The 21463-nt window shown below is 39.0% G+C and overlaps 1 protein-coding gene across 5 annotated transcripts in view; it reads right to left on the reverse strand.

Moving 5' to 3' along the window:
• ptprma (protein tyrosine phosphatase receptor type Ma) overlaps window positions 1-21463 on the reverse strand; it is a 308366-nt gene that overhangs the window by 28342 nt on the left and 258561 nt on the right. For 3 of the 5 annotated variants that reach the window (XM_062991237.1, XM_062991235.1, XM_062991239.1), the window contains 6 exons: window positions 18986-19137; window positions 16675-16749; window positions 14621-14647; window positions 12783-12976; window positions 6198-6285; window positions 3829-3905 (listed from right to left, as the gene is read on the reverse strand). In XM_062991237.1, coding sequence (XP_062847307.1) covers window positions 3829-3905; window positions 6198-6285; window positions 12783-12976; window positions 14621-14647; window positions 16675-16749; window positions 18986-19137 — 613 coding nt within the window. The remainder of the gene's footprint in view (window positions 1-3828; window positions 3906-6197; window positions 6286-12782; window positions 12977-14620; window positions 14648-16674; window positions 16750-18985; window positions 19138-21463) is intronic. The other 2 variants (XM_062991238.1, XM_062991236.1) reach the window with 1 other exon arrangement.

Raw genomic sequence — 21463 nt, forward strand, 5'->3', positions numbered from 1 at the left:
TGGTAAAATGTAAAAAAAAAAAAAATACATTTTTAAAAATGTGTGTCATTTTATCTGTACAAAGTTAAAACAGTGCACTTGTACCAAGTCTAAGAAATAAAATGCTTTAAATATTGCATATTTAAGTGCTGTGTTTTCATAACCCAATAGAGGAAGTGCTGACAGACTAAAACTGTTTCTTTGGAATTAGATTACTAATCTTAGCTATTGTTTTATTATTATTTTTGTATACTTTTCTCTCGGCTGCACGGTGGCTCAGTGGGTAGCACTGGGCCCTCACAGCAAGAAGGCCCTGGGTTCAATCCCCAGGTGGAGCGGTCCAGCTGCTTTCTTTGTGGAGTTTGCATGTTGTGTCTGTGTCTGTGTGGGTTTCCACCAGAAGCTCCGGTTTCCTCCCACAGTTCAAAAACATGCAAGTGAGGTGAATTAGAGATACAAAATTGTCCATGTGTTTGACTGAATTCCACGTAAATGGCTGCTCCCGTATTTAGAAATCACCACTGCGAATCTGGTCTGCACACTAGACTTGGCACAGTTTTTAAACTATCGCAACTCTTCTATTTTTATCCGGCCTTAGGACTAGCACTGAAAGCCATGCATACAGCAAACCGGCTGATAGCACTGCTGAGATTAAACCTTCGGCTCTCAGCGATAATGGGCTAGCAAACTTTCACCACTGTGCCACCTGAGCGCCTTTAGTGCATACAACTTATTCCATATCAGTAGTAACATATAAACAACAAAAATGCTGCGTTTACTTTGTTTTTGTCATTTTCACTGCCAGTTCACCCTGGGCTGAAAGGAATTCTCCATAACAGGTCAAATTAAACAACATTGTTATAACCCACTTCAGCAAAAATACATTTTGTTTACAGACAGTATAACACCCCTTTGAACAATAAAACAATACTTTTTAAGATACTATTTAACACCCTAAGCATCTAGGGGTCTTCCTGTGGGCCAGTTAGGTTTAACAGGTTAAAGCAATTTAAAGCAAAATAAGGAAATATGACAGACTGACAGATTTATTGACGGATTCTAACAGGAAGCCACACAAAACTCATTTACAATACTGTTTACTATTACTGTGGTGCTTTCAATACAGATTGTGGAATTATATTAAAGAATAGGCACAATCTCTGTGGTATTAAGCTAATCCTCTCATTTTATTTGACAAGCGTGTTATTACACAGCACGCATACAGCGTGCAAAAATTGAACATTAAGAAGCAAGAGCTGTGATTTACACCTGCTCACTACCTATGTTGTTTCCTTCTGTCATTCTTATATCCTTATCTGTGCTATATCTGAGGCAGTTCGTCTGTGATTAAGGTTTGAAGCTGGGATAAAAGACCTGACAGTGGAGACATATCTCCAATTGCTCGTCTCCACAGTGCCCCCCTTTTTAAATAGATTCTTTATCTTTGTGCATCCCTCCATAAAATGTGTTTATAGAGACCCTGTGTTTTTGGCTAGGATGAATAGATATGTGTGTGTTGAGCCATAACACTATACCAAACAGTTTGGAAAAGATTAAAGCTTACTGTTAACCAAACATAAAGAGCTCATTTAAAGCTTAATTTGAAGCTAATTAGACCACCATGGTCAACATGGTCTTATGATTGCAAATTTACAAGATGATAGCCCACTTCTTTTGTATAGAAAATTACAAATCGTGACAAATGGTTAGGGTTTAGCTTTAATCATTTTCTTGTAATTTTAATTTAACTCATTGCCATTACTTATTCAAATTTGGGACTGAGGTATGTTAGTATGTTTTAAATAAAACTGGCACTACATGTTTAAATGAACATTGGAATATTAAGACACTGTTTACAAAGTAGTTAATGGGAAGGAGCGTTACTCTGATGGTAGCAAATGTCTCTCTAAAATCCCAATATATACCTTACTGTCAAAGGTACTTTAACACATACCAGTTTCACCCATGACGTGGGCACTCATGCACCCCCATACCATGATAGATGTCATCTTTTTCCATTTCTCACTGGTAACAGTCTGTTACCAATTCATTTGCTTACTGTGAAATGTTTTAAAAATATGTAATTTCCCAGTCCCAGCTTTGTTTGTGTAGCAAGCTCCTTGTTTTCTGGCTGCTCCTATATTTAGAAGTTTCCCCTGCTATTTTCTTGGCCTGCATACCTGATTTGGCAGTCTGAATTTTATGGGACCAGCACTGAGAGAACACTGACAAGTGCACCTCCATACATTGTAGTTTAACACTCCATTTAATTTGTGGATTCCACAATTTTAGCTATAACACTAGAACAGATCACACTGAAACGTTCAATCACCTTCACCATACCATCGTTGAAGAATGCCACCTTTTCATCAAATGTTTAGTTGTTAGTTTGGTTAGAGATGATTAAAGGTCTAGAATATTCTAGAATATGATTTGAGATGGTCCCTTAATTTTTTTGTAAAAATAAAAAAAGCTTTAATGACATTTAGATGGTGGTGAGTGGCACAGCTGGTAGTGTGGGTGGCACATAGCCACCTGGGTTCTCTGGATCTTGGTTCAGTCCTTGCCCCTGGTTACTGCCTGTGTAGAATTTTGCCCCCCCAAAAAAACCATGCACTGGATTCTCTAAATCTTTGCAGTCATATTCCTCCATTTAAAGAAAAGCCTTTCCAAAAGATACAACTGTTATAGCATAAAAGAAGAACCTAATATCTATTGTTTTGAATGTGAGTTTTGAATGTTAAGTGCCCACAAATTTCAAGCCACATAGTGTATCTATGTAAATGGATTGTTTCTGTTTCTTATCATTAGGGACTTTGGATGAAACAACACTGCAAATTGCTGGAGTGATTCAAATGGTGCAATAAAAGCAGTAAGGCATGAATAAACTGGTCGTACGTGCTGGAATGGAGGAAACATGCAAGATTAAACCACATTCACTTATCTCTTCTATGAACACATACAGTATAATAATGCGGTTTGACAATGAGACACGCTTTCCCCAATCATCCTTTGAGATGCTAAGTGTTCTGACCGTATCATGTCATATGCTAAAAGCTGAGCAGGTAAATAATTCAGCACATGAAGAGCGTGTTCCATTTGCTCGAGGCATCCACAGATCTGTTTGAAGACAAGCGTAAAGTGTTCTAATGACAAGTGAATAGGCATGCTAACAAGTGGAAATGGAGATGGAAAAGAGAGAGGGAGGAAAGGAGGCGAATGGTGGGTGAAGGAGCTGTTGGTGCATGATGATCAAAACTGGGTGGCTGACAGGAGATGAAATTAACATTTACTTTGTCAACAGTTTCAGCCAGAAGTGTAAACATCAAGAAGGATCATTTTAGGGGGTCAGGTAACCAGGGAGATAGCTTGGCCCACCAACCACGCGCAAGCATGTAGAGGTGCAGATTATTAGCCCTTTCATCCTTTACCTCCCATGACAACAAGGGACCCACTGACCAGCAGGATCAATGCAGGTCACCATGTCTCTTCAAAAAAGTGGACTATTAGAGCTTTCCAAAGCAGAGTCCTGCAGCATGGCTCTTTTATTTGAAAAGAGATTGAATGATAGTTGGAATACCTTCCTTTGAAGTGAAACCAAACAAAATAATTTTAAAACAAGACTAATCAAAAGAGCTGAGGCTAATGGTAATGTAATATTATAAGATGACTATTACTTTTTGTTTATGTTAAAATAAGAAACAAAGGAAAGACAGAGGTTTTTCATTGTGTTAGGACACACTGGTATGTTTAGTTCTACTACACTGATAAGAATATAGTTACAATGTCATTTTTAGTGTAAAATGTTTCAGGTCCATATTAAAATGCAGGGTTAGTAACTGTACTTACATCAATGTAATTTGCATTAATGTAATCTGAGCTCTGCTCCCCCTCAATAGCCTGCAGTCGGACACGCGAATGGTCATCTGGGGGGAAAAAAGGAAAAAAAAATTCCAAAACAATATCAAGCCTTGAACATTTAACTAATATGCTTCAATGATGTCAAAGTAAATTATGGAAGTGAATATTTCATTTATTTCTGCATATTATCCATATAATATCGAGAAGTGTACAGTACATCGTTAAAGTGCTATATCTAAATGGAATCAGCAGGTGTTTTCCAAGCTAATATAATACCTAACTTTAATATGTAGTCTCACATCATTTACATTGCCATTCCTATTTCAGTGGGTAATGATGTTGATGTTTGCTATTTAGCTGTCAAATAAACCACTGTCCCTCCGCCAGCTGCCGATATAACTGATTAAAACCAATGATCCATGATGTGCTGTTCTTTCTTTCTATTTCATACAGGAGACAGAAAGTTGATGTGAAGAAGTGCCACAGTGGTGCCGGAGTCATGTGGGAGTGTTCTGGCCAGGTAGTCTAACATGCCCAAAATGGCCCAGGGCTCACTGAGCCGACATTAGCCTGGGATTGGCCTGTGCATCATTAGCCAGAACTGGTCATTTGTGCAGAGTGCAGTGAGTTGTGCAGTGAGTGTTTGGGTTAGAATAGGAAATAACAGACAATTGGAAGACCGTCCATAATGTCTTTTAGACAAGACATCATAGACAGTTGGCCCATAACGTCTTTTCGGAAAAAAAAAAAAAAATGGCAATGTAATGTAAGAATTATATAAAGCATGACTGATTTTATCCTTCGGGATCTGATCAGTCTGTGACAAGTGGACATGGAGTCAAATGTAGACACTACTAGACAATCACAGAGGAAGACTCATTCCTGCATGAGCTAAGTGTTGTGAGATGAGTACCAAAAGTATTCAGATTGTGGTCAGGTACATCTGTTTTGCATTAATTATCCTTTAGATGTGTCTTGATTGTACTCCACCAGTTGCAATTTGAATTGATTGGACATAGTTTGGAAAGGCTCAAATTTATCTATAAGGTCCCACAATTTAAAATTCAAGAAACTATCCGAGAATCTCATTTAATTGTGACGACATAGAACAAATTAAGAAGATAAACAATATTACTGGTTGGGCCAAGGATAGAAGTGTCACATGGTCATGATCACCGTGGTAACAGAGACACCAGGTGTAACACCAGTACTGTAAAAGGGTAAACCCAAGTGCAGTAGATTTAAATAAAACAAAATAAAAAGTATAAATAAATGAACAAAATAATTCACTTGAGAAACAAATAACATCCTAGGCAAGACTTGGTAGAAAAAGTAGAAAAGGAGATTCAGGTGACCACATCACAGGGGCAAAATTAGTGCACTCCCTGTAAAGTGATCAACTGGAAACTCAAAAGTCTCTGGGAAAGATGAAAATTATCTAGACAGGAAAGCCCAGCAAACCAGTAACAACATAAACACGAAAAGCACCCATGAACAAAACTTGAGAACAGGAAGATTGCTTGTGGCAGCTACAGCACACAGATGCTACACAGTTTACCGGCCGGCTTTCGGAAATTACAAAAAGAACCACACTAGCAAGAGAGCTAGCTGGAGAAGACAAACAGGTAGTCGACCAGCCGTTAATGCAGACAAGCAGACTAACAAACAAGGACTCAGCACAGAGCTGAGTCGCAGGAATGCCTATAAAGTGTTGCCCCCAGGCAACACTTTATAGTGTTGCCTGGGGGCAAGCAAAAAATGTTTAATGAGACACAGGGAATGCGCATTAATGTGTGGTTCAAAGAGGCCTACAAATGACATCCAACCAGTGCCCCAACTGTGCCTTTGCTCCTCCTGCCAGCCAGCATAGGTATGTCAGGTGAGCATGTTACAGTTTTTGGGCAGAAGAGCAAGTATTATTTCTGCTGGGGGCCGAAATGACTTTTAGGTGTTTGAGAAGAAATGGCAACATTACAAAGTGGGAAATGCTTTACTGTCCCAGCTTTTTAAAAAATGTTTTGCAGGCCTGAAATGCAGGAATTGATGTATATTAACAAATTAAACAAAGTTCACCATACAAAACACGACATATATTGGGTTCATACTATCTGCAATGAATTGAAAATGAAAGTAAACGTATGCAAAACTGCATGTTTTTATCTGCATTTCACATACTGTCCTAACTGTTTTTGATTTGAGGCTATGAAGCAAAAGGCAAGCAATCTCATCAAAACAGCAATTACACATGCATCACTCTCATAGCAAGATCATTGCAGGAAGCCTAATGAGCCATGCTCTGTATCCCACAGAAAACATGCTGACAGTGAAACTAAATTAAGATTATTATCTCTACATACACGCAATTATGTTTCCGTAACGATTCTTCATCCGGTTCTCATCTTTCTTTGCGGAGTCCCAGGGTGCTGCCTGCCCTTCGAAGAAGCTCTGTAGAGAAGAAATGAGACACAGAGATAAAAGCGGTAAAACAAGAGCAAAGATGAGGAAAAAAAGGTCTAAGGTTATGTTTTAAAATGATGGCTAAGTTGGACTTCAACAGAAACAGTTGACGAAAAGACACATAATAGATTCACATCATTATTTGACATCAAGGGACAAGCTAGGAACCATGGGAGCAGTGTCAAAACTCAGGGCTATTAAAGAGGCTCTAGTTCGGTGTGTGCGACTGAGACAAAACAACCTCACTGTCTCTCTTTCTGACACTGCTAAGGGGCTCGACTGGTGCGAATTAAAGACTATAAAAAACAGCCGATGATATGATCAAAACTGACACTTTTTTGAACCAAATCTAATGATAAAATTGTAATACCGTATGGGAAATCTAGCTGTGTTAAACTACTTAAGCCACACAATTACAGCCAATTACTAAGACCAACTTCAAAAGCAAATCTAGTTTGTCGAGTGGAACTGGGAGCTGGTGGAGTGTTCCTGCTCACAGACTTGTCTGTTCAGTGTAGCTTCTTGATGAAGCCAGATGCCGTTTTTCCTTTACATAAAGTGTGAATCTAAGGTATAAATAGAGCATAATGATGCATTATTATCCACAGCCGACCACACAGCTTCGGTGCCTCACCATCCACAGACAATTGACGTGATTGCTGGTGATTGCAAGCAACTACAGCTCTTTCTCTTAGGGAAGCTGAGCATCAGTCGGCTCTGAATGTGATGATGCCACAGGATTTGTATAAAGAACAAAGTGCCTTGATCAGCCTCTGGGTGGTTAATGACACTGGCAGAGCATAGACTCCCACTTTTTGCTAAAGTTCCCCACTGAGAAAGCATAAGGCAGGGAGGAACACCTAGAGACGGAGGGCAGGTGCAGACACTACCTGCTGCTGAATGGTTGCCATTTTTCTTTAGTTGATGGTTTAAACAGTGCCACAGTTAGGCTTGTTTTCAGGCTTGACTTTTAAGTACAAAATGTATTGGGGAAAATCTGTTTACCTAATACATCTGTTTTGTAAATGGTAAATAAAGCTGATATGAAGTGTAGGGTTCGGTATATGCTTTACTTTTCAAAGCCGCTGCTGGAGACCTTTTATAAAAGGCATATGTTGTGACTGAACAGAATTTTTAAAAAAAGAAAATGCCTGCATATCCTGGTAACCATATTCAAAAAATAAGCTTTTAATACGCAAACAGGCTCAGAAATGGGAACAGCTTCCATTCGGATTAAAAGAATAGGGATTATCACATGACCTTTCTGCTGACCAAGCAGGGTCTTGAGATGCTATGGTGGCAAATTTCCTTTGATTAGCCATTGCAACAAGAAACACTTTGAAGGGCAGACATGTTTAATGCAGATTATTTCTCTATCTGACACATCCAAAATGATGGCAGAGACATTAAAGGTTGTTTAATACTAAACATACTGACAACACTTCTCTCTCTCTATGACCCCTCTCTCTTATCTCCATCTTGCTTTCTCTCTCATTTCTTTCTTCTCTCTCTGTCTCTCTATCTGGACTCAGTCTAGATTTTTAGAAGCAATCCTGGCTTGTTATTCACTGCTGCCTTGTGTCTTTGGAGACAGCTGTCTTTTCACGCCGGCTCAGTGACAGCGAGCCAAAGAACGAAGTCTGTGGATAGTGGGAGGGGTGACTGTCGGGCACCTTTTTAGACGTTTGGCATGTTTGGCAGGTGGTAATGACATGCAGAGTCCAACAGTGGGACCGCAGTAGGGAAAAATAACAAGAGCAAAGGCAAACGTGTCGAACTTCTGACTCTGCCATGTCAGCTGAAAGAAAAGCTTTCAGAGATATTTATTTATTCAGAACTGTTAAGTGAACGGCTTAAACCCTGTAGTGACATTGTAAATACAAATTCCATTAAACAAATAGTGACATTGGTGAAGCAGAAATTGACATTATGTATTTCTGATATGATTTACATTTGAGGCATGGAAATACCTGCCTAGAGTTGAATGTAAAGAATTCTGAATGAAACATAGGTTAGGTTTTCACCTAAATTTGTAAACTTATGACAGGAGAATGAATTTCAGCTCAAAGACACAGAGCACAATCATTAAGATTGCCCTGTAGCAGATGGAGGCAGAATAAAAAGTAAAATGGCTAAAAGCAAGCTCCAGGCTGTAGCTGTCCCTCTAGGCCTCAGAATCTGATTGGCTAGGCTACAGACTCTCAGTCAATAAGCTAACTCCTAATTGGTGTAAAATAAGCACGGTTGTCTGCATCTTTGAGTCAAACTTCAGAAGTCACTAATGATTACTACTGAATGAATCAGGCGGCTGCGTCAGGAGACCACATCGAACTATGTGCACCAACAATAATTACAAATTCATTACAGCCATGCATGCAATAGATAATAATGCACAGTTTCTTGTTGTGTCTCGAATCATGTGTTTTGTCTCCCTGCCTGGGAGGATTTGGGAAGAAAGGGGCTTACTAAGAATTAGTCACCTGTTTTAGACAAAACATGGTAATCTGCACCTGAACCTCAGACAAAACACAAAGCCTCTGTAGTATCTGAAAGATGACACATCAATACAAGCTCGTACAAAACAAAGAGTTGTTAAGAAGTTTGACAGTATGCTTCAGAACAGCTCATGAGGAGGTGTTAGTATCAGCACAGATGATTTTCTTTACATGTAGTCCTGGAGGCCCACTGTCCTGCAGCTTTTCCTACTCCTTATAGTTATTTCCAAACACACCAGACCCAGGGCTTTAATAACAGAGGGCAAGACTTTTGCTGAACAGGAAATGCATCGATAGTTATAATATTTATTTATCTTAAGTTAAGCATGACAGGGCATCACCCATTCATTTACTCACCCATAATCAAGGACAATCATGCTTTTGGGACTTAAGAGAAAACCAAAGAATTCCTAAAGAAAATCCATGGGGACACGAGGAGAAGATGTAAAACTCTTCACTTCATGTGACAAAAAGCAAGAGTCGACCCAGGAACCTGGACATATGTAGTACTGTGCCTCCAGTTTTACTTAAAGTTATTTACTGTTTTCTTAGTCACATGGTTCCATCACCCAGTGAGGCAAGTCTCGTTGTTAAAAGTAAGCTGCACTGTTCCTTGATCAGTAATGCGAATGGAATCCAAAACTCACCAAAATGAATTTTCTTAGTAAATAGAACATAGCATATCATAACAGACTATGCTGTGCTACATTTAAATGTACCAACAATTAAAAACATACTTGATAAAACAATTAAACACTCAATGCACTGTAAAACAATGCATTAAGTGCTATATAGAAAACAGCCACGAGAAGATTCTCCACCAGTAACTGTTCCTATGCAATGATACAGCATCTTGTTATTTATATTTAATCTGTCCAAAACTGTTATTTAGTTTATTAGTGACATACATTAGCACCAATACGCATTTTAGTGGTCACATTACACTAAACAAATTAAAGTATGCAAAGTTTTAAATGCAACAAATTGCATTCGAAAGTGAAAAGTGTTTTTCTTCAAAGTTGTTGAGCAGTTTAATCATAAGGAATCAAAAGGACTAAATATAAATTGTTTTGGTATTTTAAATATGCATTACAAATTCTATTAGTGCTCAGCGCTAACTGTACTACTAAGCAAACACACAGAGGCTAATGCTAACAAATGTATCCAGTTTTTATAAATCCTTTATGCCTGAAAGCTGGGAGTGTTAAAAGAAGTAAGCTTCAAACTCTTCAGGACAGTTAGCCTCGAGGACTGGAGCTAGGGAACTTTGTTCTGCTGATCACAACCGTGGCATGCAGTTTGAGCATGGTTAAGGCAAAGGCCTGTTAGCATGGATAAGCGCCAGTGAGGTAGCGATGTGACTGCATGACAAAGCTTGACATGGTGTCCATAAACAAGATGACAGGGTGGGCATGAATGGTACAATGCTTCAAAGGAATAGACAAAATCCAAATATAGGTGTTTCTTAAAATGCAATACAGACAAGGTGAGGTAAAATCTACTCATTATATATATATTTATATATACACTTTGGAGGTAGAACTTTAAAGATGGAACAATGTACAATTCAAAATCATTGCAAGGTATTGTAATTGTACAGAATTTACAGATATGTGATAGTACACTAACAGTACATAAACAGGGTAGATTTTTACCTATGACAAGCTTGTGAACAAGGTTTGAGAAATCAAAACTCCACAAGCAAGCAACTAGAACATTTTACATTTACATCCAAAAACGTCTGCTTACCTCATTTAGCTTTTCCAAAGTTAAATGTATAGAATGACAAGAAGCATGGATCAGGGAAAAAATAGGTTACAAGTTTAGTGTTAATTTTTAGTTCTCGTCATCTCTAAAATGTATTTATCTAAGACTGGTGAAGGACAAGACAGCAAACCACAGGCACACTACAATGATTTGGCTTTTTCCAGATTCATGAGCTTTCAAAATAATAGATAATAAAGAAAACAATTACACCAAGCATGTTCACATGGAAAAAGGAATGGGGGAGGTGGGTGAATCAATTATTTTGTAAGCTGTATTTTTAACGTGCACTATTACAGCTGTAGAGCTACCTCTGTCCTGAAAATCTTTATTTATAATGAATCAAGCCCTAAGGGTAGCCCCGAATTGTCCGCTGAATGCTGGTATTCAAGCTGAAATATTTATTTAATTCTACTTTTATTCAATGGTAAAACAGCAGGTACAGAACTAGAGGTTGGTGAGAACTGCACTGAAGGTAAAGCAATGCTCTCGAGACTGTAGAGATGGAGATGAACTGAAAAGCAAATGCACGCATGCACTCCTAGCTTGCACATACATATAAAGAGTGGAGTCAGAGGGTGACAGGAAGTGTGTAGTGGAAAAGGCAACGAGGAGCGCCATGTGCCTTTCAGCTGTCTCAGCCATTAACAAAAAGTCTCATCCGCTGATTCCGCTAATTGTGTCTGCCTACAAGTGTGATCAGGGACTTTCAGATTTCAGGAGCTAATTTTCAATCCAGGGTGATTTAGTGCTGCTAGGCAGTTAAACAGATTTTCTTGTCACTGGGCTTTAAAGAGCTAAGCATAGCGGTGTGGTGTAAACCGAGCTGATGGAGCATGGTGATGAACTAAGTGCACTAAGAGCCGATGAAAAGTCCATTAATGAAAGGGATGGGACTGTTCTATTGAAATCATGCAGAGATGCATAACAGAGAGAAGTTAAAAAAGAAAAGGAAAACAAAAGAATAAAATAAGCATCGATATATAGGAGAGGACTAGAAAAAAAAAGAAAAAAAAACATACAGCAGTGGTTTTGCATTACAGGGAGTATTTAATGAGCAATTAAATGAACACTATTTTGTTAGGGCAGTCAATAAACATTTAGGTCAAATTAATTCATTTTCATCAAAGGCTTTATCCTGGTCAGGGTTGCAGCGGGTCTGGTTCCACCGGAAAAACACTGGGCGCAAGGCAGGAATACCCTGTACCAATCCATCGTAAGGCTTCTGCCAATCATGTCTGTGTAGAAGTCCAGCTAGCCGATAGCACAGCTGAGATTTAAACGCGGATTTCAGGAATAGTTGGCTAGTGTGACAGACCACTGTGCCACCTGAGCACCTGCCTTTTTAAATAGTGCATTTATAACCTACATACAGTACATCATTTTAGAGGAAAGAATTTCTAGTGACAGAACACAGTCCAAGCAGTTGAAGATTAAAAGTGTAACAATGACAGCCTGGCTGGAATGGGGCATTAACAGTTCTATACTACTGCACCTTAACTGCTAAGCCACCAATACTCTAATTATTAAGCATAATTAAGTAACAATAACTGAACTGTATTTTTCTAATGTTCAATAATTATATATATCATACAGACATCTTTGGAGTAATCTTTTATTACTATAACCTTATAACAATCCTTTTGGTTCTAGTTATTTATTTGCTGTATATAGTTGTATACATGAGGGTTATGTAGGTTTGCGTAGGGCCAGCAGTAGCTCAGTGGTTAAGCCTCTCAATGACTTGAACTGTATTTGCTCACAAGTGAGTGCCTGCTAAATGCCATAAATGCAAATTATTAGGGCATTTGGCTGGCGCAGCAGTGTATTACATTAACCGGAATTTCAGTTGGCTTATCAACCGGCTTGGCATCTACACAGACATGATTGGGCAAGTCTTTTGGCTATGTCCAAAGCTTTGTGATGGATTGGTGCCTTGTCCAGAGTATTTCTGCCCAGTGTTTTCTGGTGAGACAGGACCTGCCGTGACCTTGACCCGGACAAAGCGGTTGATGAAAATGAGGTGAAAAATTAAAATTTTATCAGTTGCCCTTAAGCCCTAATTCAAAGTAAGTTTTAGTTACATTCATTTACATGTACTTTATGGCAGTGGCAGCTTGATAATAATTTTTCTAATTAATAGCCCAGTACCTTTACCTCTAAGCCACCACTGCCCAGACCAAAAAAAACCTACAGATCTGTAAATAGCAACATAAGTATGTTTACCTCATACTCCTCTTTAAAGCCGTAGCCTTCAGCACATTTCATCTGAGTGATGTGCTGCAGCAGGTCTGCCACACGGATGGCCGGATGTAGCTGCCCTGTCTGGTAAGGCACATCCACCGCCTCTCTCTTTTTAAACGAGTGAGTGTGAGACTGTACCAAGCTGCTGGTCTCACTGGTCATTGTGTTGTTCTCGTCTGCAACAGGATAAAAACATGAAACCAAAAGTAATGTTAGTCCAGAAATACACAACAGCAAACTGTCAAAGAAACAGATGAACACATGATTTACGATAGTTTCAACATGAGCTAAACATGAGTAAATGAGCATTGCTATCATAGAGTAAGTATTTAAAAGGCTTATACTACAGTATTTATACAGACATTACAAACTGATTAGAAAACCTGACTGTATAAAGCTGTAATTAAGTCCTGTTCTGATACACTATCTGGCAACTCAATTTTCTACAGAAACTTTTTTATGCAGTAAAAGATCGATGGCAATGATCGATGAAGTTGCACAGATGGTGGAAAAATGGCGCACCATGTGTGCTTCTCCATGATGCATGGCATACATAGGGTTATCTTAGTGGCTATAATGACAATGTCAAATGAGACACCTTCACAACATAGTGACGGGGTGTGAAAGTGAAACCAAAGAAAGTAGAATAAGAGGGTGCAGGTGGGAGGGGGGATGTCACATTGTCCACGTATGCATGAAGAGGACGCCCACGGGTGACGGCCATGCTAACTAATGGCTGCACAGGTGGAGAGGGGAGGGCGAGATGCTACGGAAGGCCATGCGAGGCAACACAGTTTGGGGGAGAAGTTTCCTTCAGCATGACCCACATACATCTCCACCCCCAAAAAACACAGGGCAGACTGGCAACTTACCATTAATTGGCACTTTTTAAGAGGATACATAGGTTAAATGTGAAGAAAAAGGGAGAAGAGAAAGGAAACAGGATATAAGCAACAAGATAGTTGAAACAAGAGCACCTAGACATTGTTTTTGGTCAAATACAGACCTTTGATCACTGATAATAAAGAGCCTATTCTGAAATGCTGGCTGCTCTTCAATGTGTGGGTCAACCTAGTCTTAAATCATATGTTCAACAATTAGTTGAATAAAGAATAAAACAAGAATAATTTCCACATGAGGCCAAATCAGTGATTAAAATGCTTATTGAATTGAAGTGTAATATGCATAGCTATTCTGCCAAAGCACCCCTGAGCAATAAGTCCTCTTCTAGCATAGTGGATTGGTGCCAAACATCTGGTTTGATGACATACTGTGATGCCCCATCATCAACTAACAACACACATGTACCTTAAATAAATCAATAAAATGATCACTTTGATATGAGATGCCAATTAATAATTATCATCTGTTTGATCAATATACTGAACTATCTGGGCTTTTGCGTTGTCAATTAGAAATGCCTAAATGAGCATTTTATTTTCTTTGTTTTTTTAATGGCTTGGTTGTTAGTTTACTGCACCACACTGTCACCCCCCCCTCATCCAGTCCACATTATCTGTCCATGCACATGAGAGGTCATAGACATACGTGACGTCACACGCACGACACGGAATGCGGATGGGATGGGGTGAAGCCAACCTGAGCTCTGGGAGAAAAGACCCTCGCCTCACAGAGAATAGGAAAGCAGGCAGGTATGGATGTGAGGAAGCCATAATCAGTAACAAAAACATCCTTTCTCTACCTTTCCTCTCTTGCTTACTGTATCTCACTCCAAAGCTATTACAGGAATGCATATGTAATCTATTACAAGACATAAAGCTAAAGGTACTGGAAAAACAGAAAGTGGAATATTGTCTCACCTAAGATAGCAGTTGGCACAAAGGGGTCTGCTCAAAACCAGTGCAAAATTTGAAGGTTACAGAAAAGAGAAAAGTGAAAAGGTGAACACAGTCCAGAAAATCAGCAGTGTAGCACAGAGCAGATATAAGGCATTTAGCTCACAAACGAAGAACTATGTGTATCAGGTCATTTTATTTGTCAGGTGCACAGCATGTCAGACACATTTACACATTAAAATGCTTGTGGTGAGACATGGCTAACCTCACCGCTTTTTTTTTAAACAACATAGAAGCATTTCATTTAAGAGAAAGCAATCTATAAACCATTGACGAACACAAAACAAATACAAATTTGGAGTGTAATTGACCAAGACAAAAAATTTGCAGCATAGTACATTAGCAATATGATATTAATTTTCCCTTTTTATTAAGACAGATTAATTATTAAAAACAGCTCCCATTTCCAGAAAAGTTGGGACACTTTCTAAAGTGTTCTCACTGGCAAACAATAGAAAGTCACGCCTGCAACACTCAGAAATTTGGGACAGAGACAAAATAAGACTAAGGTTACACAAGTAACACTGTTCTGGAAGGTCCTACAAATAGCAGCTTAACTGATAACAGGAGAGGTCACCAATACTAAGTATAAATAAATCATTTGTTAAAAGGCATAGTTTGCATGCAAGAAGGTGCAAGGGTCGTGGTTTACCACTTTGTGACAAACTTCATGAAAGAATTGTCAGTCAGTTTAAGGACAATGTTTCTCAGTGCAAGACTGCAAAGAATTTAGGTCTTTCACCATCAACAGTTCATAATAGCATGAAAGGATTAAGTAAATTTTTTATTGCATTTTTAGAAAGTGACCCAACTTTTCTGGAAATGGGGTTTGTAAACCGATCAGCCATAACATTAAAACCACCTCCTTGTTTTTACACTCACTGTCAATTTTATCACCATCACTTGCTATATAGAAGCACTTTGTAGTTCTACAATTACTGACTGTAGTCTATCTGTTTCTCTGCATGCTGTGTTAGGCCCCTTTCATGCTGTTCTTCAATAGTCAGGACTCTCCCAGGACCACTACAGAGTAGGTATTATTTGGGTGATGGGTCATTCTCAGCACTGCAGTGACACTGACATGGTGGTGGTGTGTTAGTGTGTGTTGTGCTGATATGAGTGGATCAGACACAGCAATGCTTATGGAGTTTTTAAATACCTCACTGTCGCTGCTGTACTGAGAATAGTCCACCAACCAAAAATATCCAGCCAACAGTGCCCCGTGGGCAGCGTCCTGTGACCACCAATAAAGGTCTAGAAGATGATGTCATGGAAAAATATGGTGAGATGATAAATAAAAACAAAGATTATTGTTGGTTGGATTGGATTGGATTGAAGAATTTATTGGCACGATCGTGGGTTCCTCCAGCAGTGTCTCTGGACAAGAACCCACGATCGTGCCAATAAATTCTTCAATCCAATCCAATCCAACCAACAATAATCTTTGTTTTTATTTATCATCTCACCATATTTTTCCATGACAATGACCAACTCAAACAGCAGAAATAAATGAGCGATTGTCTCTGACTTTACATTTACAAGGTGGACCAACTAGGTAGCTCCAGCAGGGCTGCTGATCCACTCATACCAGCACAACACACACTAACACACCAGCACCATGTAATTGTCACTGCAGCGTTGAGAATGATCCACCACCTGAATAATACCTGCTCTGTGGTGGTCCTGACCATTGAAGAACAGGATAATGCAGGCTAAAAAGGTATGTAGAGAAACACATGGACTACAGTCAGATAAACTGGACAGGAAGTGTAGAAACAAGGAGGTGGTTTTAATGTTATGGCTGATCAGTGTATATACCTACAGTGTGCACCTATGTGGAAGGTGTATCTGATAAGCTGGCAACCTTACTTGCACACATACATAGTTCATCCTAAAAGTATCTGCTTAATGCAAGCACCAAAACCTATTGCAGCATATTCTCATATTTCCTACAGAAAACACATATAAAAATAAAGGCAAGAGTACAAAGGTAGAGATTAGAGGTCAGAACAGGTTACCTGGGTAATAGGTGTTGGGCACAGAAGTGCTGAGTGTGTTAGTCTTCATGGTAAATGATGACGGAGATGAGACAGCTTTTATTGAAAGAAAAAGAGAAAGAGGAGAAAAGAAAATGTATTTATAAAACAAACATTCCTCCAATTCTTTGTCAAATATCCCATGAGACTTCAGTGAATTGCATTTTAATACACCAAACATGGCACTGCATGTCCTCAGTCTTTACCCATGTCATTTTAAGGACACGTTTTAGGACATTCACAATTCCCCTGACTGTCAGTTCAATGCAAGCAAAGGTCACCTTCAAATCTCCCTGTGATGTGACTAAAGCTCAGACACTACACAAACTGATCAGCGTATTCTCTGCTAAGTGATACCAAAATAAAACAAATCCATTTAACCCAGACATGTGCTTTGGTTTCACTTTGATTGTACCAAATCCCAATGAAGACGCATCGTGCTAAGCCTCTGGGTGATGAGAAGCTGAATGAGGGCCTGACAGTGAGAATGGGCAGGTAGCGTCCGGCTCTCTGACAGCTGCCATGAGGCGCTGTCTGACGTGACCCGCCTGTCAATCACAGCTATGGAGAAAGACAGCAGGATAAGGTCACGCATGAATTGCTCTGGCGTCCGCCGCTCTTCTGTCCCGGTCGCTAAGAGCGCATGTTTATTTATTTATCCTTGGCTGCTGGCCACTTTGCTGGGTCACACATCAGCCATGCCATTTGGAAAAAAGATGCAGCCCTGCTGCAATATTAACCACCATAAAGCGTTTTTAAAAGCCTGTTTGCTTCAGTTACTTATTCTTTTGGAAGAAAGAGTAAACGACTTAAGGCTGTTGAGTTTATATAAATGTATATAAAAAAAAAACCCATAAAATTTTAAACTTCAGTAGCACAAACTACTTCTCTATTTCAACATGTAGACACAAATATTAAACCTTTTCTTTTTGAAGAGTCAGATATAGAAATAAAGCTTTAAAACCAATAAAGTACAACTTCAGGGTGTCCCTAAAGTCTGGACACATAGGCAAAATGCATATTTTCAATACATTTCTATAAAAATTTCAACAACATTTTATTTCATTAGAATATTAATCAATAACATCTTCAATGTGTTTTCCACTAATTGTAATGCAATATGTATGTGTGTGAATTTTAGTCAACATATAGTTATAGTTACTGATATTTCCTATGTGTCCAGACTTTATGGACACCCTGTATTTTCACAGAATATACACTCACTAGAATCTGAAACGGCATTAAACATTCATTCATTTACTCACTTACACATAAAGACAATTTGTGTCATATTTTTAGTATACTTATACCTTCAGGCATAAACACAACCTGACATAGTAAGAACATGCCAAACTAAAAGCAAGAATCAAACCAAGGTCCCCAAGACTCTGGAGCCTCTGTGGTACCTACAACACCTGGTATGTCACCATGTCACCCAAGTCGAATTGACATGCAATTATTTTGATGTAGTGAAACAAAAACACTAATGAGAACACTAAATGCAACAGTGGCAAAAATAGAGGAATCAATTATCATTTATATAAAACCATAGTAAAATAACCCTTAAATAAATCTTTATGTAATTACGATGGTTCTTCAAAACGTTTCCGCATTTTGTCCGCAACTCTACTTATTAAGAATTTCAAAAACAAATGACATCACTTTTCTATATATGCACCTTCTGATGCATTTTTCCAGCGTCGTACCAACTTTTTAATGCCATCAGGGAATAATGTTTTTGGTTGAGCACGTAGCCACTGATGCACCGCTGCTTTCACCTCATCACATGAAAATCTTCTTCCCCTTAAAGCTTCTTTGAATAAATCAGATGGCACTAAATCCGTACTATAAGATCTCTCAGAGACGACCAATTATTACTCCTCCCGCCCTCACAGTTCCAATGAAAATATATAAGTGCAGAAACTTTTTGAAGATACCTCAATCTTTACATTGTTGAAAATGACAATCATTACTGTCCTTTATTAAACATATAAGGGCCACTTCTACGAGACAAAATTCTATGGAAAGCTTTTCCAGAAAGGCTACTGTTATAGTAATAAAGGAAGACACAGGTTCAATTTCCTATTCATGCACATGATTTTGGAATGACGTGTCCAACAAGGTCATGAACAGACGTCCACATATATTTGGCTATTTAGTGTATATTTAAGGTAGCCACTGTGGACACTGACAATCAGTTTTGACCTTTCAATGCTTTTAGACACAACATGTAATCCTGTACACCTGTAAATTACAGCAATGAAAGTGGCACTCAAATCATTGAGTAACTTACTTCTTCCATTAAGGTTGTGGGTGTCCATAAAGGAGATTGCCTCGTCACAATTGGTGCCCTGCTCGGTGTAGCTCTTATCCATGGAGTTTACCATCACTGTCATCTCCTGCCTCGTGCTGCTCAGGGTCTCCTTACGCTTCTTTGCCAGTTTTCTTTATTCAAACAAACAAACAAATCATACATTAGCTTTAAAATGAGTGTTATCATGGATTATAAATGTATACTAAAAAGAACTATTGCATTGTGTAACAATGTGAGCCTCGCTACTTAAGCATGAGATGAAGCCCTGCACCTGCAAGAACTAAAATTGTATCCAATTTCTGTTAAGGGTTCCTAACAGAATAGTTGGCAAATCTGTGAGGAAGAAACGACGATAAATAGAAACACTTCAACTTGGAGCGGATTAACACTCATCAAGGTGCAGATGACTGTCAATTAATAGGAACTGACACTTCAATCGTCCTTTATGCCCCCGCTGCTGGCCAAATTTGGCAAGACAGAAGGAAATAATTTCATAACCAAGCCACACTGCTGATCTCCCTGACAGGTTGACCTGTAACAAACTATAATTTTATCTTGTAAGGAAATATATTATCTAGTTCATTTAAAAACCTACTTGTATTAAAAACACTGAAGCATACATGTCTTGTTGCAAATTACATGCGTTTTTGAAAACTGCTTATTTGGCTTTATATGCAAGATTGCTGTCCTCCTTTTGACACCATTGACTCAAATTTGAACAGAAATATGGTAATTTTAAATGTGAAACTAGACCAGTGCTCTTCTAGTGCTCGAAGCAAGACAGTTCCATCCTTAAATACCTGCACAATGACTGCTGCCATCTCACTAATGCGCCCTCCTGAGACTTCTTGTCACTATGAAGGAAAGCAGTCGCTACCATTTCTGACGAGAGAAAATATGCTGATGAAGAAGCAAAAGTCTCTGGGTAGAGCTTTTCACCCTGGGCTATGTGACGCTACAGGGGTTCACTTGAGAGTTTTGAAAGGCACGGTTGTGCATACAGGTGAATCAAACTTACTTAGGCAAACATTCTCAGTGCATATACCTTTCCCATTTTAATTAAGAATGTTTGTAAACTTTTGTTGATGATGACAAACAGTTGCAGTGGGGAATGATGCAATGTCAGTCCTTATCTCCTGAAATGCTGCCAGTGTGTAAGCTCATATGTACAGTCATTCCAGTATGTAACAAGGCAGGTTGTGCCTCGCTACTGAAGCCCTGCATGAATTGAAAATGAACCCAAGTGAAGGATGTTTAACCAAGGTAGAACAAAAAAAGCCACAAATAAAAATGGGATAAATGTGCACAATAGCTAAAATAATGCAAACAAAGTAAAAGATAAGGCACAAAAACATCTGCAGACCACAACGGAGAAAGTAACTGAGAAGTGGGTGTTAAAACATGACGTAAATATGAAGTAAAGATAAACCTTAAAACAAGCTGGGGAGCACAAACTAAAAGTAGGTGCTCCACATCACCAACTAGTGCAGCCCGGGTTTAGCACGTTTCCTTACAGTGGTTCCCATCCCACGCCAGAAGAAAAACATTTACCAAACCAAGCCCAGTATAACGGGTCCAGAGAAAAGCAGGTTGCTGACAGAGAAGCCAGCAAGTCTGTGAGAGTTAAACCGTGATAAATAGAAACACTCCCACCTAAAGCAAATGAACACTCAACAAGGAGGCCACACATCAATCATTTGCACCTCCATGCACCCTCTGCCGGCCAAAACTAGTAAGGCAGAAGGCCATGATTTAGTAACCGAGCTATACCGCTGATCTCCACGACAGGTGTGCCTGTGACATAATATGTAGAGCTACACAAGGTTAGCACCCTTCAAATTGCAGTATGTAATGTTTTAATGAAAAGCTAAAGATTTGTCAGGTCAGATGTGGCATATGTTTTTTTCTACATAAAGATCAAAGAAAATCATGGATTGATGCCCCGAATCTTTATTCAGTGAATATGTATTGATGGTGTAAGAACATAATTTTATCAGGGAGCTTCCTTTGAAGCCTAGAAGTTACACACTGCAGTCTTTAAGTCTGTAGTCAACACAATATGTTAACCTTTAAGTAGTCAGTTAGCCATAAAACAGAAGGATAGCAGGTGAAGGAATCATTCTGTTTCTTTTCCCTTAACAAACATATTGAAATTTGCTTGGAGGACAGAACAATCCTAGCTCACTTTAAACGTCTGTCCATTACTGGAGCTTTTGGCATGCCCGAAATACATTTTGGCATTGGTCTTTACCAGCCCCTATCTTCATCCACCCAAGCTGTTATCGAATTACACATTTTAATCCCTTATGCTGACAGATTATAGCTGACAGCTGCCATGCACATATCCTCAGCACTTGCAGGTAAGAAAATGACTCACCTGACTAGGTGGTGGCAGAGGGCTGAATTACTAATACATTCATATTAACAAAGAAGAACCAGAAAATCAAACCACAGACA

This window comes from Trichomycterus rosablanca, chromosome 3 (genome assembly GCF_030014385.1).
Source record: "Trichomycterus rosablanca isolate fTriRos1 chromosome 3, fTriRos1.hap1, whole genome shotgun sequence".
In the NCBI taxonomy this organism is placed as follows: domain Eukaryota; kingdom Metazoa; phylum Chordata; class Actinopteri; order Siluriformes; family Trichomycteridae; genus Trichomycterus; species Trichomycterus rosablanca.